Here is a 19,828-nt window from a genome sequence, read left to right as displayed (position 1 = left end):
AAAGTCCTAGTAGTTTTTGCCCCCAGCCTGCATTTATTGGGCCTCAAAATATGCAAAAGTTCAATTTAATTCTCCAACCACTTGCATCTGAGAGAAACAAATAGGGATGAGACATTTTTACTGGCTTACTTTTTCTGACTCCCGCCAACACTTGAGGATGAATATATGAGCATAGATGTCCTCCACACAGATCCAGCTGGAGAGGCTCAGGGTTGTGTCTGTCCACACCCAGTCCATCACGGCCCTCAGCTCAGTCAGAAATGGGACGAGGCGGAACCTGGCAGGAATCAGATCTTGTGAGAGAGAACTGTGGGGTGTCCCCTGTATTGACTGACACCAGAATCTCATATGATTTTTTATTACTTTAGTCCTTGGAATTATGGGAAAAATACCTGGGATACAAGTGCATTGCATTATATACCAATATGTGGACTAATCTTTTCTCATTCCTTTCTCAAAAAAGAGCAACCAACATGTCAGTTGCTCCATGTCAGCATTGCTCCTATTCCTTGCCCTCCCCAGGTAGAAAACAATGCATTTTTTGGTATTTTTTTAAATTAAAAATTTATTTAGTTTTTAATGAATCACCATGAGATACAGTTACAGACTTGTAAACTTTTGTGGTTACATTTCAGTCACACAATGATCAAGTACCCATCCCTCCACCAGTGCCCATTCTCTCTCCTTTTGGGTGCTATGGTTTGCAATATAGGTAGTAAGTGGCTATCATGTTTGATTCATAATCCGTAGTCTACTTTTTTTTTTGAGTCATACCTGGCAATGCACAGGGGTTAATCCTGGCTCTGCACTCAGGAATTACCCCTGGTCATACTCAGGGGACCATATGGAATGCTGGGAATTGAACGCCCTACCTTCTATGCTATTGCTCCAGCCCCATAGTCTACTTTCAGCACACATCTTATGTGATGGGGGAAAAGGCAGCTGGAATAGAGAAGGGACCACTCAGTAAATGATGCTTGGATAACAATGCTTTTCAATTGAGTGTTCTTACCCTTGAAATAGGAAGAGATTGACATAATTGTAGCTCTTTGTGAGGAAATTCCCGAGGACCCGTGTTGGGTAGCCACATCGAATTTGGTAAGCAGACAAGCCAAAGTAAACACATTTCACAAAGTACCAAAGCTGAGCAACCAGATTCTGACTGAATTTCCTAAAATTGTGGAAATACCAAAAAAATGACAGAATGTAAAATTCTTCTGATACAAAAGGACATCATTTTAAGATTTAGAAAATAATCCTCAATTTACCCTTTGGAAATTAAAATTAGTTCAATTATATCTAAGAACTTCTTTCTCTATAAGATTAATGACAAAAATATGGAGTAAGAGAACTGAACAATTAAAGAAAATCTGTGAATGATGCCTCCTATATATTGGGGCAATATTAATCTGATTATGCCATATATAAAATAACTGATTGTTACCAGAGGAAAGGAGGAATGAAGAAGAGTTCATTGGATAAAACTGGGTGAACTGTATCGTCAAGGATAAAATAAAATATTTAGAGACACTATGGGAAGTGGGGCAATAATATAGTATAATATAGTATAAACAAATTTATAATAAAGTACACAAGAAATCTTTATAATGTTATAAGTCATTCCTTAAAAATGAAAAAGAATAAAACTAAAACAAGGATTATTTAGTGAATTTATGAGTAAACTGTTTTCACAATGTAAATGGTGTAGCTACCATGTCCAAATGAAAACATATCAATAAAAAATTAATATACATGAATTACTTAGAAGACCCATAATTTGGAAACTAGGTCAAAGATTCTGAGAAGTGAATCAACCCCCACCCCTTTTTTCCCTCTTGGTATAGGTAGATCACAAATTAACGTACTTTAACATCTGGATTTTCCAGTTTAAAGCTGTGATGTTTGTTCCTCAAGTGATCATTTATTAAAAACAGCAATATCTTCATAAAAGTTTCCTTATCTTTGAAGATTCCTGATTGCATCCATCTTCCTTTTATGTCCCCCTGCCCCACCTCCCATAGTGTCTCTAACACCAGTACAGGTAGCAGTCATTTCTCCTGGCAATAATTATTGAAGAGACCCATAGTGTATGTAGTACAGCTCATGAGTACTTGTATGAATTTCAGCAAAAAGTCAGTAGAATTGAATTTCATACTCTGCTACCCCCATTTTCAAAAAATAAGGGATTCTAGAAATGTTTAATGATTTAATGCAACTTCTTCAAGGGTCTTAAACATGGACAACATAATTCTTAAAAAGAAATAAAAAGACTTGATTTGTCAAGTCCTAGAGATAATTTTCCCTATACTTAAAATTCAGAGCATACCTTAAGTTATTTTTAAGGTCCTAAGGATCCTACATAGACCTTAGTGATGACATCTCTCAAAAAATATTGATTATAAATGTCTTCCTGTAGACAAAACTCAGCTTTTATATATTAGTATTAATGAATTTATTATATTTGACCATGCTCTAGCAATCAACTAATTATCATAAAAGTATCAAGTACTTTGCAACATGACCACATGAACTTCTACTCCTTCACCCCATACTCCCACTTTTTTTTTTTGGTTTTGGGCCACACCCAGAAATACTCAGAGTTTACTCCTTGATCTGCACTCAGGAATTACTCCTTTGATTTCAGTCTGATGTGGCTTATGTCAGATTACTGATCTATAGAACTAGTAGGTGATAAATTTCTACAGAGCTAAGGCCTGTAGAAATTTATCCTGTTGTGGAAAATTTGTTGTAGCAGCTATAAGAAACTACTTACAAGCAAGATTAAATTGATTGGGTGAGTTGACCCTGCTAAAGGGACTTGCCATGATTTAGACATTGCTGTATTTCTGGTCTCTGTGGGGTTCCCCTGACAGAACATGAGAAACATCTGGAGGTCTCATCTGGGATTGGGATAACTGAATAGTTTTCAGGCAGAAACAACAGTTTTTGCCCCCCAACCCCTTTGCCTGCGCATTATCAATTCTATCATATATATGGTCCAAAAATTGCATCTCATATCTTCTTCCAAGCAGAGTTTTAAAAGTAACACAAGGATATTCCTTACTAAAATTTAAGCTCATATTTTAAAATCCCTTCCTGCCTGTCTTAGCCAGCAGCAAGAGCAGCACTAACAGCTACAGGGACCAATGCCACTGGTCTGCCCACTCCCCTCCCTGAGTGCTGAAAGGCAGGCACTTTCCAATTTGGTACCTTTAACCCTTACTACTTCCCTTTATGACATGGTTATTCTCTACTCCCACATATCCACTGCTATTCTGCCAGTTAAAGAAGACTTTCTTTTCTCCTACCTCCTACTTCTCATATGATAAGTCTTATGTTTACTGATCCTCTTAATGATATTCTGAGATCATGTTTCAATTTCTCTCTGGGTCTAGCAGGATGTAGAGATAGTCATGAAATATGATCCTAGATTTTCTCTGATTATTAAGGTTGTCACCTCTTATTCTGAAAGCCTCTTATTCTATGAGGGCATATAAACATGCCATTAAATACTTTTGAGAAAGCAGTTTTAGCTCAGGATTCACAGTGAATTTAGTATGGATAGAAACTTTTAACCTGTCCTACCTGTGGTACTGCTCCACTGTACCTGGCTATTTTATTGTGCCAAGGAACATATGATGCTAACCTTTTGAAAGACATTTGCATTAAAGGGGGTTCATGCTTTCAGCTGCCTAAAACCATAATTTGGGGTGGAGAGTTAATAGGGGTAAGGCACCTGCCTTGTACATGACCAACGTATGTTTTATCCCCTGCATTCTATATGGTCTCCTGGATATTGCCAGGAGTGATTCCTGAGCATAGAGCTAGGAGCAGCCCTCAGTACAACTGGGTATGGTCCCCAAAAGGAACAAACAAACAAAAAAAATTGTACCTCTCGGTCACAATAGGCAAGATAAAGAACATCCAGAAGTGAATTCCAAACACAAGAATGACCTGGAAGATGACCTTTCCCAGGACAGTCTTTCTAAGGTAGAGTGCCCGGTCCACCACCATGGTTCCAAACTGAATGAGGACCATCACTAAAAATGGTCCAGGGACCTGATCTTCCGAGAGCGAAGAGGTGATGTCTGCAGCCGCTGAGTGTTTCTGGGAAGGAAAGGACAGATCCAGGCCTCATTGACATTTCACAAGATACATAATCCTTATTCATTAAATGTCAAGTGGCCTTTGCCCCCAACCTACCCCAAAGGCCCAAAAGCCAAAGACGATGATGATAAAGTCAACTGTGTCAGCCAGGAACATGAGCACATACACATCAGTCACAGCACTGTAGTCTGGGTGGATGAGGTTGTAAAAGAACTGTCTGATGGGCACATATATATGTAGGGTCCTGCAAGACAGAGAGCAACCCACCAGTTTGCTTCAGGAGGGGAAGATAGGAGGGCTGAACAGATAGAGAAATCATTTTCTTCTGCATTCCTCCCCAGGCCACACCCCTTTCTCAACCTCAGACCTCCTTTTTATTTTATTTTTATTTTGTTTATTTTATAAAGTAGTTCACAATATTTGATTACATTAAATATTCAAACACCAATTCCACCACCATTACACCTTCCCACAACCATATTTTGGATGTTTCCATCCCAAACCCCAACCCCTGCCCCAAAATAGAACTGAAATAATATATTTTGTATTGTTTGTCATGGAAAAAATGCTACAAAAAGTTTCTCTAAAGAGTGTGAAAATTTTTGGATTTCACCAAGGGGCCATTAAGCCCTTCTATAAGAGATCACTAACATGTTGTTAAAGGTTGAGCCTTGTGTGTGTGTGTGTATGCATACACACACACACACACACACACACACACACACATATATATATGTACACATATATCTTTAAAAATCTTTCCCTCTAAGGTTGGTTGCCGCCTACTTTGAACTCCACCAAATGTGGTGCTGTACTCTTGTGGTATGGGTAAAGTGTGTGGTATGAAGTCTCACACAGCCGCAAATGCAGCCATATGGTCCAGGAATAGGTTCACTAATGGGTGAGGCTTGGTCCGAGCATGTTTAGAGCAGCTGTGAGCATGGTAGTGGGTGAAAACCTCTGGAGGTTTTCGGCTGCCAGGGCTGGGTCCCTTGGGGCAGGGAGGGGTCTCACCCACCCCACTCCGGGGTGCCCTGAATGAAGCAGTCAGCCTCAGCCCTTATAGGGAGAAGTTTCTGCTCTAGTGGAAAGTTTGACATTCATGGTAAAGAAAGTTTTATGGTCCATTCTTCGAAAGGGACCATTTACTTAGATGGTGCTCTAAAGTGGTATCAGCCCTAGAAGTTGAGGGCTAAGTTTGCAACTGGATAAAATTACTCTGATTGTCAGATCTTGAATATCCTTCTTAACTCTGCATTTAGTTATAAATAAATGTGGGTGGTAAATTATATGAGCTGCAAGTGAGAATAAGTGGGCATTCTGCTGTGAGGTCATGCCCTGAACTAATGAACTGATTTCACTGTGCCTTTTATTACCTTGTTCTCCTGGCTCAGCGTGTCTGCTCAGCACTTCCCCTCTCTCCACTGTGTACTAAGTTCACCCTTCAGTTTAAGGCCACATTCAGTTATGGAAATCTCCAACTATCTCAGGGTCTGAATTTAGGCCTAATACTGCTGTATCTTCTATTCTCATTTCTTACCTGCTCTCTAAATCCAAGATACTTGGGAGGGGTGAACCTGTGCATTTTGCTGGAAATATTGTATGAGAGTGGGCAAATCATATTCCGTCCTAAGCCTCAGTTTCCCCTATCTAGAGTGAGTATAGCTCTAAGGACCTCCTAGCTTAGAAATAAAATTCCTCTGTAAGTTATTTTTATTAATATATCTATACCAAAAAAATTTGGTACTGGGGCATTAACCCAGGGTCTCATACATGTGAAGCATGTGCTCTGTCACAAAATATTCTCAAGCCTCAACTCTTCTTTCTTCAGTTAGAATTTACTGCGATAATACTTGAAATTACGTTTTGTGCATCTTTGAAAGTACTGTATTCTGTTTAAATAGAAATAATATGTGTATAAAAGTTACAGCTATGAAAACAGAAACACAAGATTTTAAAAACAATACAGTAATGGGTCATTTTATTCTGCTATAAGTGGATGTTTGTAACATGAGAAGTCACTTCTCTTTTCTTCACTTCTGATTTTTGTGGAGTTGAGACCAGTTACTAGCCCTAAACTAAAACCCATGGCCCAGCATTTACATACAACCACTTACTTCTTTAAGGTAAATGCTTTGGCTTTCATAAAATGTTCTTGAAGCTTCTCCATGTAGAGTTGTCTTTTGTTCTTTTGTTTGATACTCAAAATACTGCTTCCTTTTTGACTGCTGTTTTGGGAGCTGGTGCTTCCTAGAAATAAAAAGAAACCAAGATGCACTATGTAGCCTCTTGGATCCCACAAGACAGAACAGGGGCCTGGTCTGCATCAGAGGGAAAGTGGATGCAGATGCCCAGAAGTAAGGTTTCTGAGCATCTGGATCTACTCTTATTGTAGAATGCATCTCTGGATTCTTCATTCAAATACTAGCTCCATTCCGGATTTTTGTGTAACCTTTGGCCCAAGAAGAAGTACAACAAAAGGTTGTGAGATTTCCAGGATAAATCCATGACCCAGGCTTTTTTCATGTGCTAATTTCTCTAACTGTAAAACAAGATGATTTGTGCCACCAGGATCTTTGAGAAAAGTGTATTGGAAGATGAGCAGACAAGTATGCAGAGAGGGCTATAAATACAAAATCCAAGAGTAGCTATCCAGAATGACTGTTTTAGTAAACAGCTGTATAGTGAGGTTAAGCTGTTCCATTGATAACAGTTATGCTTTGGAAATAAATCATATTTATGGCACTCTGTACACACTCGGTGGAATCTACAGGACATGGATTATATTCTAGCATGTGGTCAACAGGAAACGGTGTGCCAGCCACTTTCTACAGCTATTGGAAGATGTGAGATATTCTGGGTCCTTCACGAAAGCTCCACATATTACACACAATTGATCATGGGCTTGAACTTAGGACTTTTTGAGTGGAAAACACAACACATGGAGAAAAAGGAACCTTCTCAGCCTCTGGAAAACAGTAAGAAAACTTCTCATAAAATAAAAAAATTGATTATATCTATGACCTAGCAATTCCACTTCTTGACTTGTATCCCAAGAGCCCAAAATTCCTATATCAAAAAGACATTTGCATTCCTATACATAATGCAGTGCTATTTGTAATATCCATGATTTGGAAACAACCCATGAACCCAATAAAAAATGAACAGATAAAAAAACTGTGGCATATATACACAGTGGATACAAATTAGCTTTGAGAAAAAATGAAATACTTCAATTCACTGCTGCATGCATGGAACTAGAGTTATCATACTGAGTGAAGTCAGTTATACAGATAGATACAAAATCATCTCCATATGTGGGATATAAAGAAACACAGTAAGATTGCAACAAATGACCAATGTGAACAGTCCCCGAGGACAGTCCAACAGACCTGAGTTAGCCAAGGGGAGTGGCAGGGAGCTGGCAATGGATTTTGAGACCTTGTTGGAGGGATACTGACTTTGTCATGGTGGGTGTGGAGTAGGAACATTGTATGCCTGAGACCTTATTGTTGACACTATTGCAAATTGATGCCTAAATAAAAATTGTAAAAGAAAAAGATACACACACACATACCACATCATAATATCTGTGTCTGGTTTAGCAACTGGCAAATCCTGTCTTACTGGTTCCAGAAACACAAGAAAGGTATAGGGCCTGTGTCCCACTTGTGGACACCATACAGCCACGTATGATAGATACCTCTTTTGGACTTAGTTGAAGAAAAGCTGGACCCTGGAGAAATCTGGGAACTGCAGTCTGAGCGTTTTCTCCGGATGGCTGTAGGCTGCTCCGGGAAGGACACATGCACAGACTCCACAGAGGCAGCCAAGTTAATGGATTTCAGAGAATCCGAGGACGCTCTTCGTCCATGACTGAGTGAGAGCTCATCATCTGATTCCTCCTTTTCCGTGCCAGTATCGATGATGTCATCCTCATCCCACAAACCATGACACTGACAAAGAACAGGAAGGGGCAATTTAGGCTTCTATTTAGGTAAACGGGCTGGCAGTGTGCCCCACGACATCTCATCCAATAAACTCTTTTTCATGATCAGGACAGCAAACGTCAGACAGGGTGACACTAACATTGAATCATATGACAGAGGAGAGTGTCGCGCATCCACACACAAAAGGGGAAATATGGATGTGATGAAGGTAAATGAACTAGATGGATTCAGTACTTTCATAACACATCAAATCACCACAATGCACATTAAAATATCTTACAGTTTTGGAGAAGGGGTGGGTGGAACAGGTAGATTGGTTTCAGAGAATCTCTGAGGAGATTCAGAAGGTAACTAGATCTTTGGTGGTGGGCCTGTGTGGTAATAGATTTGTCAAGAAGTGATTCTGTATTCCTGACATTTATAGCATTATAAAACAAAGTTGCTGCAATAAAAAATACACTAAATATAACAACTGTATTTGTAAAATGTCCTTCAATTAAAAATATGGGAAAACCAAGCGAGGGGAAAGAATTATAAGAAAGCTTATTATCTAAAATTTTCTGATGGTCCCAATAGGGTAGAGATGAGGGGGTACAAATCATGAGAGGTTGACTGATGAATTGAATTGGAGAAAGATAATAACTGTCAGGCAATGTGAAATTATCACTTGAATTATTCCTTCAGTAGAAGTGTTCTTTTAGAACATATATCTTTGTGCTAAAAAATAGTATTTTAAAGTATCAAGTTGATATATCAGCGAGGGAATTCAGCCCTATCACCTCAGTTTTCCTAAGTACTGTATTTGTGTCATGATGCCATTTAATGCTCAGTGAGATGTGAATTTGGAATCATTCAGGGATGATTCAGAGACAGGGCTGCAAATACTTGGGGGAAAAAAAAGAATGATTGCCACTATGTGAGGTAGCTTTTGAAACATTCTGTTGAATCTGGATTTTGCTTCAAAGGAAATTAAAAAGGACAGGAAGTGCAATCAGAAGAGAACAGAGACAAAGCAGAAATCTGGCTGTAATAAGATGCTATGTGTAACACATGTCTGCTTTGTGCTGCTGTGAGACCAACAATTCCAATAATAGCTCACTGCCCCCGAGCACCCGGAATGCCAGGCTAGTCCTCTGCTCCTATCTTGAAAAAGGCACAACGGATTATCTCAACAACAATCTCAGAGGAAACAGCCTTGGCTCACCACACCTATTAGTGTAGAGATTAACTAAAAAAACTAGTGGTTTCAGGATATGGGAAGGGTGAAGAATCTGTCCAAGGACCAGAGAGATTGTACTGTTGGTAGAGCATTTACTTTGCATGGAGATGAACCGGGTTTGATTCCCCGCACAGCATATGATCTCCTGAACTCTGGTAGAAGGATCTACCAGGAATGATCCCTGAGCTCCAGAGACAGGAGTAAGCCTGAATTCCACCCTCCCCGATCTCTACCCTACACACAAAAAATAAAAAGCTGTCCAAGAATAGAAGCCTAGATAAAGAAGCAGCAGCATGTACACATTTGGCCATACAAAAAAGTGAAATAATGCAATGTGGATGGAACTGGAGGGCATCATGTTGAGTGACATCAATTCAAAGCAGAGTTACAGATAAAGAATGACCTTCCTTTTATATTGGATATCAAGAAAAAGAGCTAGGGAGCAACAGATGACCCAAACCAACAGAGTTGGAAGGTTTGTCTGCAGAATGGAGCTTACCTGGTAGGGAAGGGAATGGGTAGGTGGGAAGGGTCCTTAGGTGGGGCACTGGTTGGAGGGAATGGGTACTCTGGTGGTGGATGATGTATGTATGAAACTATTAGTAACAATATAAATATGAAAAGGGAATACACTGTAAGAGCATCACTATTAGAAAAAAAGTAGGAAAATTTGGGACAGAGGCAAGAAGCAATTCACCCCAAATTATAGCTTGCTGATATTCTGACTTTAAACTGGAATAAAATTCATATTTTTAGGCAGTAAAATACTGTATAAAAAATAAGAAATTCCCATCAATGTGGATTAATCAAAATATTTTCTACTCACAAGTGAAGTATGAGAAATTTAGCACAAGTTCCATTGCTAAGCATAAAATGTTGGAGAAAAAGGCCCTCTCAAGAAAATCAATTATTTTTTTTAATCACACAAGAGGACATCACCCCCTGCTCCCTCAGCTACACCCCCAGACATAGGGTTCTGGTTCTTCAGGGCTCTGACATGGCCGCAATAACTAACACAGCTGGCTGACCATTAACATACCTTCAAAATTGATCGGTGGAAGAAAAGAGCCAGCAGCTGAATGAGATCATAAAGAACATAACCTTCCTTCTTTTCCACTCCTATGATATTAGGTGGGTGGTAAGGTTTATCTTTGGTTATTTCCACATTCTTATTCCAGGGAAAGAACCCAAATTGGAAGAAGTATTTGACCACAATTGCTGCCTGCACATGAATGACAAAATTAAAAATTACTATTCTCAAGAATCATCATATAAGAGTAGCAGAAATGTGAAATATTAAGAAAAATATCTATTTGACAACCTTGATGATAGGAATGGGTTGGAGCTATAGCATAGCAGGTAGGGTGTTTGCCTTGCACGTGGCCGACTCGGCTGACCCAGGTTTGATTCCTCCGCCCCTCTTGGAGAGCCTGGCAAGCTACTGAGAGTATCTCACCTACACGGCTAAAGCCTGGCAAGCTACCCGTGACATATTCGATATGCCAAATACAGTAACAAGTGTCACAGTGGAGACACTACTGGGCCCGCTCAAGCAAATCAATGAACAATGGGAGGACAGTGACAGTGATGATAGGAATATACACATTTATGTGGAATCAGAACACTAATGTCTTCACAGATGTGCAGACGCAGGGCTCTTGGGTCAACAGACAGTTGTGATATTGTGGAAATGATCTCTATTTTTGAGGAATTTTATACAAATTTCTATTGATCTAATTAGACAATTTTATAATTACTAAGCTATAATATATGATTCGTACCAGAATGAACAGGGTTTTTAATTTATTTTTTTATTAATTTTTTGGGTTTGGAGTCCATACTCGGTGATGCTCAGAGCATCAGTCCTGACTGCACTCAGGGATCACTCCTGACGTAATGGAAAGGGTGAACTATACAGGGTGCTAGGAATTCAACGCAAATAGGCCACATACAAGGCAAATGTCCGACCCACTGTACTATTGCTCCAGCTCCAAGATGTTTTTATTTTTAATGTCTTTCTTTAATTTGGAATCTTGAACATATCACAGTTTTGATGTATACTTTTCACTTTTCTTCACTCTCTTTCTTTTCACCCTTCTATTACTCAGTGGAAGTTCTGCTCCAGAAAATGAGTACACGAGAAAGTACACAAGACAAAAATTGCCAGCTATGCTGTTAATGAGTAGAAAGGTGGTAGCTAGGATGGGACAATTGGGCAAGAATATGGATGGCTTTCATTTGAGGATACCTCTGACATCTATAGCATTTGCATATATAGGTAATCGCACATTCAATGGCAACATATGCAATTCATAAATAAAGCACCCTGCAAAGTTTTTGTGATCTAAAATGTCTCCTGAGCTCCTCTATTGCCCCTTCTTCTTATAATTATACTACATCAAAAAAGAAAAAGTCCAGTGTTTATTTTGCTGAACAGTATTCCCACATACCAGCACAAACATAAAAGCCTGGAGCTCCCTCGTGCACACTTTCCTTCACAAGCGTCAATTTGGTCAACATCTAAGCTTCTCTACCCACTCTTCTTTAACCTCAAGTCATCATGTTAATTCAGACTCCTTTTTTAAGTCTCCAGCAGAGTTACCATGGTTTTTTGACTGATCTCCATAGCCCCAGTTTTAATCTTACACAAACTTAGTAAGTACAACGCTTTTCAAATTCTCCAGCGTCAAGCTTGTAAAGTCTGGATCCCAAATCTCATGGGTATTTCTGCTCCTTGAGCTGCTCCTCCAGTGCCCAACTGCCTCTCTGCTTCATCAGCCACCTGCCATGCTTGCTGTATGCCAGGTTGTCCTATGTCTTTGCTTTTCTGTAGTGACTGAGCTTCTGTTGATTTACACGATTTGGTGACCTGACAGCCATTCTGTGATGTTCAGTTCTGAGTTGTCTTTTGCTGAGAAATCACCATGATCACATCTCTCCATCCTTCCACACTACACGATGCACAGCACAGCACTTTTGTTTAATGCTTGCACCCTCTCTAAGCTTTGCCTTGTGTTTTAGGGCACTTCTTTACTTACATCAATTAGACATTTGTTCTATGATTCTTTGATTAGTGTAACTAGTGTAATAGATAAATGTGTGGCTTTACATCTTTTACTTTTATTATGGGGAAAGACACACAATGTCTATACTTTGAATAATTTTGAGATAACTTGATTTTAATTTAATCTCATTTAATATTTGTATTTTACTGTTGAATTACTTCTACATCTGCATATATGAACTCTGAATGAAAACCTATCATAAGTATTATTCCTTAAAAAGCAATTATGGTATCATTGGGAAAGAAAACTTCTCCTTATGAACCAGGCAAGAAAGTTAGACTTCTTCATAAACCTAAAAACACAAAAATCTTGACATTCAAGCCACAAAACTCATCAAGCTTCCATTTTTTTAGGTGGGGATTGGGTGGTGGGTGGGCACATCCAGCAGTGTTCAAAACTGACTCCTGGCTCTTTTGGTCAGGGGTCATTACTGGTGGTGCTCCGGAGGACCATAAGTGGTGCTGAGATTGAACTTGGTTTGTCTGTGTGCAAGATAAGTACCTTATCCATTGTCTTATTTCTCCTGGCCCTTTACATTTCTTTTCTGAGGCTTTTTAAAAGTCTCAGAGTTAGGGTTATCATGGTAATTTGTGAGCTAGTATTTAATAAAGCTGCTTAGAAATGTAGGTCAGACAATTGGGAGGTATGTCTCTGACATCGCCAGGTTTGATAACAATGAACTGGATCCTCCATTTCTGCTATTTATATTATTAAAAGGATATCTGCATAATTTAGTGTTTTGATGTGTGGCAACTGAATTTGGAATAAAAATGGAAAATATTCATGCTGGATCCAACTACTTAAAATGCTTACTGTATTGTTCAACTCAGCATCCATTCATAATATTCCCACCAGCACTGGGCACTATGTTTAGTTCTGCCAAAGATTGTCTTTGTACCCTGGAGCAGACAACTTCAGAAGTCTGTCAGCCACTCACAGTTGTATAATGTGGGTCAAGTATTTCACCTCATTAAACTGTTCCCTTATTTTCTGAGGGTGAATTATATTTCTCTCTATCTTATGTGAGGTATGAAACATAAAAAGATATATAGCATTTCTAGTACTAGAACACTGTTTAGTCATTTTTGTATATAAGTATACCTAAGATGGTTGAGTATTCTATGTTCTTTTATGTGAAAACTCTAGGTAAAATTCTGTATAATTCTATATGTAAGTATGGGTCAGGTCCCCCTAAAGTGACTGTCCAGATGAATTTGGAGGAACATATCATACAAGACCTACCTCTGTATAGATAATGGCCATCATCCAGAACCGTCTGCTAGGTCGAGGGACAGACAGCATGGCCCAGAGAAAGATCAGAATGGGAAGCACAAGGGTAATAATGGAGGCAGAGACCATGTGGTTGAGGATAATCACAAAATAGCACACCATCTCTGAGCGGGCCACCAGAGTATTGTACATGGCATAGAACAGGAGTAAGAACCGGGGCTGGCCAACATAGAATTTCTCAGATTCTTCAAGCTCATCATCACGGAACATCCTGTTGAAATAAATAACTCAATTCATTCGTCTTCATTTGTCCAAATCATCAAGTTGATTCTTGCATGATTGTTCTTGTCCCTCCCTCAAATCTAAGTCCCATATTGCTGGTGGAGGCAACCCAGTATTACACGGCATAAGAAGAAATGTACACACAAGTGGTTCTCATTAGTTTTTCTAGTTGTGTCACTGAGTGACAGCAGTCATAGGATTTCTTTTGGACCCGACAGTTGAAAACCCTTTACCTGCCACCCACATCTAAGTGGACATGTGTTTTATGGGAGTTCCTCTAGGTACAAAACTACAGCAAGCAGCAAAGGCCTTACTTGTTCAGCAGTAACTCGCTGGCTGTCAGTTCGTGAGTCAGAGTGGGCAGGATGCCGAAGTCCAGCCTGTCGGAACGACTGTCATCAGGGCTGACTGCCATGTGGTTCTGACCTCCACAGCCATCTGGAGAGCCGAAGGACAGGTGCTCAAAGCTGACTGCCTTGCTGTAGGAGGGGGGCACCTCCACATCACCCTCCTCAGTGGAGTATTGGAGCAACTCTGTGTCAGGGGTGAGGCCCACCTCCTCCTCTTCAGCACCCTCCTCAGGGCCTACATCCATCTCAGTTCCTGCTCCCTCTTCAGGGCCTGCGATGGCCCCTGCCTCCTCATCCTGCTCGGTCTCCACCTCCTCTATAGTTTCTGTGGTCCCCTGGCGTGAGTAGAGCAGGGTGCACTGCGTGGGCTCACTGTCAAAAGAAGGGGTGGGCACAGACCCTGCTTGAGCACTTAGCATTGAACGCTTCAGAATCCTGCCAAATTTTCAGGATACCTCAGCACTCTCAAATACAAAGCTCATGGCAAGTGTGCAGACTCATATCTGATTTCCCCCTACCCTTTCGTGGTCTCTTCCTCCAGGAGTTGATGTGTGGTATACAGAGACTGAACACAAATGCTGCCAGTGCAGTTACACAAATGGTAGAAAAGCAGGCAAAGTCATTCAAACCACCGGGACACAAAAATATTTACAATACTATCAAGAGTCCCCACCATTCCAGTGTTGCTTTCCAAAAGAAGACATTGTTAGCATAGCACACCTCCCATTACAGGGATTTTTTAAAAAAGGGACGTTTTGAAAGCAAAAGTCTGGTTTGTCAATGTTAGACTCTGATGTATTTGCCTCTGTCCTATGCAGTGAACCTACCTTGGTCTACAAGGAGATGATAGGAACTCCGAACACGCTAACCTATACAACTACATGCTTTATCAAATATAGCCTATTTATTTAGCATTTGTACTTAGTTTTTTCCATTCCTATAAGTGCTTGTAGGAATGACTGAACTTTCACCATATTTTTCAAACATTGCTGTCTATTGGGGTACTTCTTCCCTTGCCCACCTGTGGGGCCTTTCTCCGAGGATGCTTGTCATGCTTTCAGGGTGCACTCCTTTATCCTTTCCTGCCAACATCTTCAACTTAGTGTCTTCTACTAGTTTCTACTTTCTTTTCTTTAGTTTCTCTAAACCCTTTCTCTCCACCCTTGTTTCTTCAATTTGAAATGCTATTCTGTTCTCATATATATCCTCCCCTTCTTTCAGTGCTTCTTTACCTTTTAACTCTCATTGACAGGTTCACAGTGGAAAATTTGGAAATAAAATATAGAGCAGACACACCAGTAAAGTTTATGGCATGCCTTTAACATGGTCTACTTCGGATATATCCAGCCACTGAGGGGGATAAGACAATTATCTGAAGCTGTGGGATTTAGCGATGTAGAACTGTGATTTGTTAGATACTGAAATACAAACTAGTCTCTGAATGGCATATATAAGTACTTATGGTTCAAAAACATTGAGATTCTCAAATTTACCCATTTTTATTGTCATAAGCATTGGTGCCAAAGTATCAGTGAATGAATGAATCTCTATAAAACATGTCCAGGCATTCTGAATGTAAGAGTAGGATTTGCATGAGATCTTGGTCCTTTTGCAGATGTTTAACATTCCCAGATAAATGGCTCTTAGAATACCGAGCCAAACCAGAGCTTTGCAAAGACTTACCTCAATTAGACAAAGCTTCCTAGGAGGAAATTGATAAGTCAAGGAAATTTTTAGACCCACTGGAGCCAACCCCACATCTGGTTCAAATTGAACTCTATTCAATGATAGGTGTGATCTCTATAGGTTTGGATCAAATTTGACCTTGAAGGGCCCAAGCTTCCTTCAGGGATCAATAAAACAGATTGGTATATCACAGTATGAAACATTTCAACCGTTTCACATGGCCAGCCCCAGACCATTGCTGTCAACAGACCCTGTTGAAAACCACCGGGTTAAACTTTTCACAGGCCATCAGAAAATTTTTGCAGATCAGCACTGGTCAGCCACCAGTGATTGAAAACTACTGGCATGGTACATGGCTGCCAGATAGCCAAGGCAGTACCTTGAACACCATCTCAGTCTCCTAAAGCACCTTGTCTGTACAGATAGCTGTCAGCAAACAGAAGTAAATTCCTTCTGATATGCCACTATCCATGGTCAAATGGAAATCTCTCTGTAATTAGATTATTTTGGCATCAGAATAAGCCCAGTGTGGCTGATGCTTCTGTGCACTGGTTGGCCAAAGAACTTCTGTGTTGTGCACAGATCATCTGTTTTCTAGCAGCTTACTACAGCAGAATTTAATGAGAACATATAAGCATTTCTTTTTCTGAACAAAAATAATTAGTCTATTAAGATGATATGTTCTATCATATTGTATACTATTCCTTAAAAAACAGGAAAGGGTATTCTGGTATTTTGAACTTTATGTCAGTCATAAACATAAACACAATAGATTTGTCCAGTTTTAACTAAGATGAAAACATGTGGCAGGCCTTGAATTTTTTTCCTCCTGCAGATCTACTGATGAGCATCTTCTCTGCTTCCTGACATATTTTCTCTCTTATGGGCAGCTTATAGGTACTCTCAAGCAAGCAAGAAACACGCTTATCCCTTTTGCAAAGGGAAAGTGTGAAATACTTACAAAACGGAGGACAATGTTTACAAGAATTTTAAAAAGAAACTCCTAACAGACAAAAACTCAAGAACAGTTAGTTGAAGAGAATGCTGTCCTGGGATGAACAGTTCTGTCCCAGTTAGGACGGTGGCTGTGGTTTTGTCAGTCATGCAAATTTTTAAAATAAAAATGAGGAAAAAAAAAGAGAACACATCAGATGAACTTATATTTGCAATGTCGCGAAGGGGAGAGGTGATAGAATTACGAAACAAAGCATGCACGAGTGTAAGCACCTTGATGCTAAACTGCCACTGTCAGCTGATGAGGAGGACATATCCATGCTGAACATTTTACGGAGCCTAGGACGTGCACGCTCACTTGTTTTAGGAACAGTTTCTGGTCCATCTAAATCATCAAGGGTAGACTGCCTTGAGAACAGCAGCGTGGTTGCTTCAGTGTAGCAGCTAGCAGCGCAAACAGTTACAGAGACACAGTGTTAAAACACCAGTGGAACATCAGTTTACACATGGATCAAATGACCAACACACACTGCCATGCAGCAAACCACACACAACACTGACACCAACCGCCAGAGCAGGTTCAGGGACAGGAAAGGACCTGTTTGGCAAGACAATAAAACACAATAGCACAGATTTTTTAAAAAAATTATGTATATATAGGTATATATTGGCTAGTGATACATTACAAAGTGTTACTCTATAGGTGGGACAAGGAAATGGAATAGTCCCAACATTTCTTTTTCCAAAGAACAGAGTTCATATAACTTTGCCACTGTCTCTTTCTTTATTTTTCTTACCAAAGAAAACATGCTTTCTTTGGGGCTCCATGAGTTTCTTGAAAGAATTTCGCAACCAAATTGCTCCAGCAGAAATCATCTGCTAGTGTCAAAAGTATATACAATTTATTTTATTTTATTTTTTTAGTCTCCAACACGAGAGAAGGAAACTCAGGAATGACCACAACAAACTGAATTTTCCACCCCATTTTTGAGTGATATTCAGTTAAGCCAAACCAGATGCCTTGCATGTAAAAGAGATGCTGGTTTGATATGCAACAGGATATAAACCAACATCTGAAAAAGGAAAAAAAAAGAAAAGGAAATAAAATGGTACAAAGAAAATGAAAGAAATCTAGCAATGGCAGGGTAATTTTGTCTGTTAACTTTTCAATCGGTCTAATGATTTTTTCCCCTTCAGAATCAGGTGTAGGTCTTGAAGGATGTCTTTGGGGTGAGAACCTATTGGCTTACATCCTCATTTCTTTTAACCAAATGGAGAAAAAAATCAAAGAAAAATGGAAGGTAGATTCAGCACTGAGATGTTATTGGGTGTTGTTACTGGGGAAGACAGGCAGTTACTGTAGAGGCAAGATCCCAGATAGGCATATAGCCTAACCCTCAAAAGCCTACGAGATGGGCTGCTGGAAATATTCATCTTTCAACCCGAGAGCTTATGACCTGGATGAAGTTAGGGAAACAGGCTTTTATGAGACAAGATGGCTGATTTCCCCGATGAACATCATTATCAAGTGACCTGGCTAGGAGGCCTTCTGTTGTCTAACCTATAGTCACTGATGGCAACCATTTGGCAGGTAACAACTTTTGGGGCAGTCAGGAATGAGGACCACTCATTCCATGAGCTTTAACCAATCCTGTGAGTGCTCCAGTGGGGTCATTCTGCTGTGCACCTGAGTTACAGAGTTAAGGCAGGGGATGGGCAATGTATACGACCAATAAAATGGTCACTGATGAGAACAGAGAGATAGATTGAGAGAGAGACAGAGAGAGAGACAGACTTTTTTCCTTTCAAAAAGATCCTATCTGATTTTGAAGTCACCATATCATCTATACGATGAGAGGCTGATGGCAATGTCAACTAGAACTGCCCTGGGCAGGCACAGGGAGCATAAGACTTCCATCTCCCTGTGACATTAGCCAGCTGCTGAGTTTGAAAGCAATCAAGTCTCATCTTTGGGTCCCCCTTTTTCATCATTTATGAGATGAGGGAACTGAATCTTTGACTTTCATTTCAAATTTCTAGAGATGTGCTCTCAAAGCCTTCAAGGGGTTTGCAGACAGCAGGCTATGTGTACTCTCTCCTATAATACTGTTTAGATCTTCCACAAGGGAACAGATTGTTCTAATTCCAAAGTTCTATTAGCTTGTTTACTCTTTGGTAGGTGTTACTGTCATAGCAGTCCACTTCAGAACTGAAAGACCATAAGTGGGTAATTTGTACTGTGAACAAGTGGTCAATGCAGGGAGGCAAGGACTAAGAGTGAAAGGAAGAGAGGAAGGGGAGGAACTTTATAATAATAGAGTCAGACAAATAATTTAAACTAAGTTTATAGAATGGTTGATAGTATCTGATATTACAAAATAACCAAAACCTAAGTGACATCAGAATTTCATTTTGCACCAGGATTTGAAGAAAACCAGATAATTCAATGGGTTAAAGGGAATAAAAAATTATTGTTATTCAATCCCATTTACTGTATCCCCAAATGTGAAAAGAAGTGCCATTTCCACCCAGAGTAGGCAGGTGGCTCATGGAATGGCCCACCCAGTCTGGGTCTCTGAGTATTCCTCAGGGGGATACTACTGGGCTGCCCAATGATGCAGGCATCGAAGATCCAACCAGCCTCAGAATCCCTTCCAGGGAAGAGAGCCCTCTTTTTAGCATTCACCAGTTATCTGCATAGATAACACGGACAATTGATAATTTAGAGATTTGAAAGTTTTCTAAAGCAAAGCAACAAGAAGTTCTCTTAAATCATTACGAAAAGGGCAAATTGTTAACACTTATTAACAAGGAACTACCCTTCCCTTCTGTGGTTTCCATTTCCTGAGGTTGAAAATTAAAACACTTATTAAAAACTATTTAAAAGATAACTGGTTTTCTTCTAGTGAATGTATTGATTAATTATCTTAAAATTAGGGGATACCATGATAGCCTTTGTTACAAGTGACCATTTGATTAATTGCC

The 19,828-nt window shown here is 39.8% G+C and overlaps 1 protein-coding gene across 2 annotated transcripts in view; it reads right to left on the bottom strand.

Annotated features, from left to right (window-relative positions):
- The window catches only part of PIEZO2 (piezo type mechanosensitive ion channel component 2), a 448,793-nt gene that overhangs the window by 12,936 nt on the left and 416,029 nt on the right, over positions 1-19,828 (bottom strand). For both annotated transcript variants that reach the window (XM_056138121.1, XM_056138123.1), the window contains 9 exons: positions 14,168-14,575; positions 13,580-13,842; positions 10,316-10,494; positions 7,811-8,063; positions 6,225-6,357; positions 4,204-4,351; positions 3,893-4,107; positions 1,013-1,171; positions 130-277 (listed from right to left, as the gene is read on the bottom strand). In XM_056138121.1, coding sequence (XP_055994096.1) covers positions 130-277; positions 1,013-1,171; positions 3,893-4,107; positions 4,204-4,351; positions 6,225-6,357; positions 7,811-8,063; positions 10,316-10,494; positions 13,580-13,842; positions 14,168-14,575 — 1,906 coding nt within the window. The remainder of the gene's footprint in view (positions 1-129; positions 278-1,012; positions 1,172-3,892; positions 4,108-4,203; positions 4,352-6,224; positions 6,358-7,810; positions 8,064-10,315; positions 10,495-13,579; positions 13,843-14,167; positions 14,576-19,828) is intronic.

This window comes from Sorex fumeus, unplaced genomic scaffold (genome assembly GCF_029834395.1).
Source record: "Sorex fumeus unplaced genomic scaffold, SorFum_2.1 ptg000128l, whole genome shotgun sequence".
Lineage (NCBI taxonomy): Eukaryota > Metazoa > Chordata > Mammalia > Eulipotyphla > Soricidae > Sorex > Sorex fumeus.
Note: the sequence above shows the minus strand (reverse complement) of the source record. Positions and strands in the feature narration are given on the sequence as shown.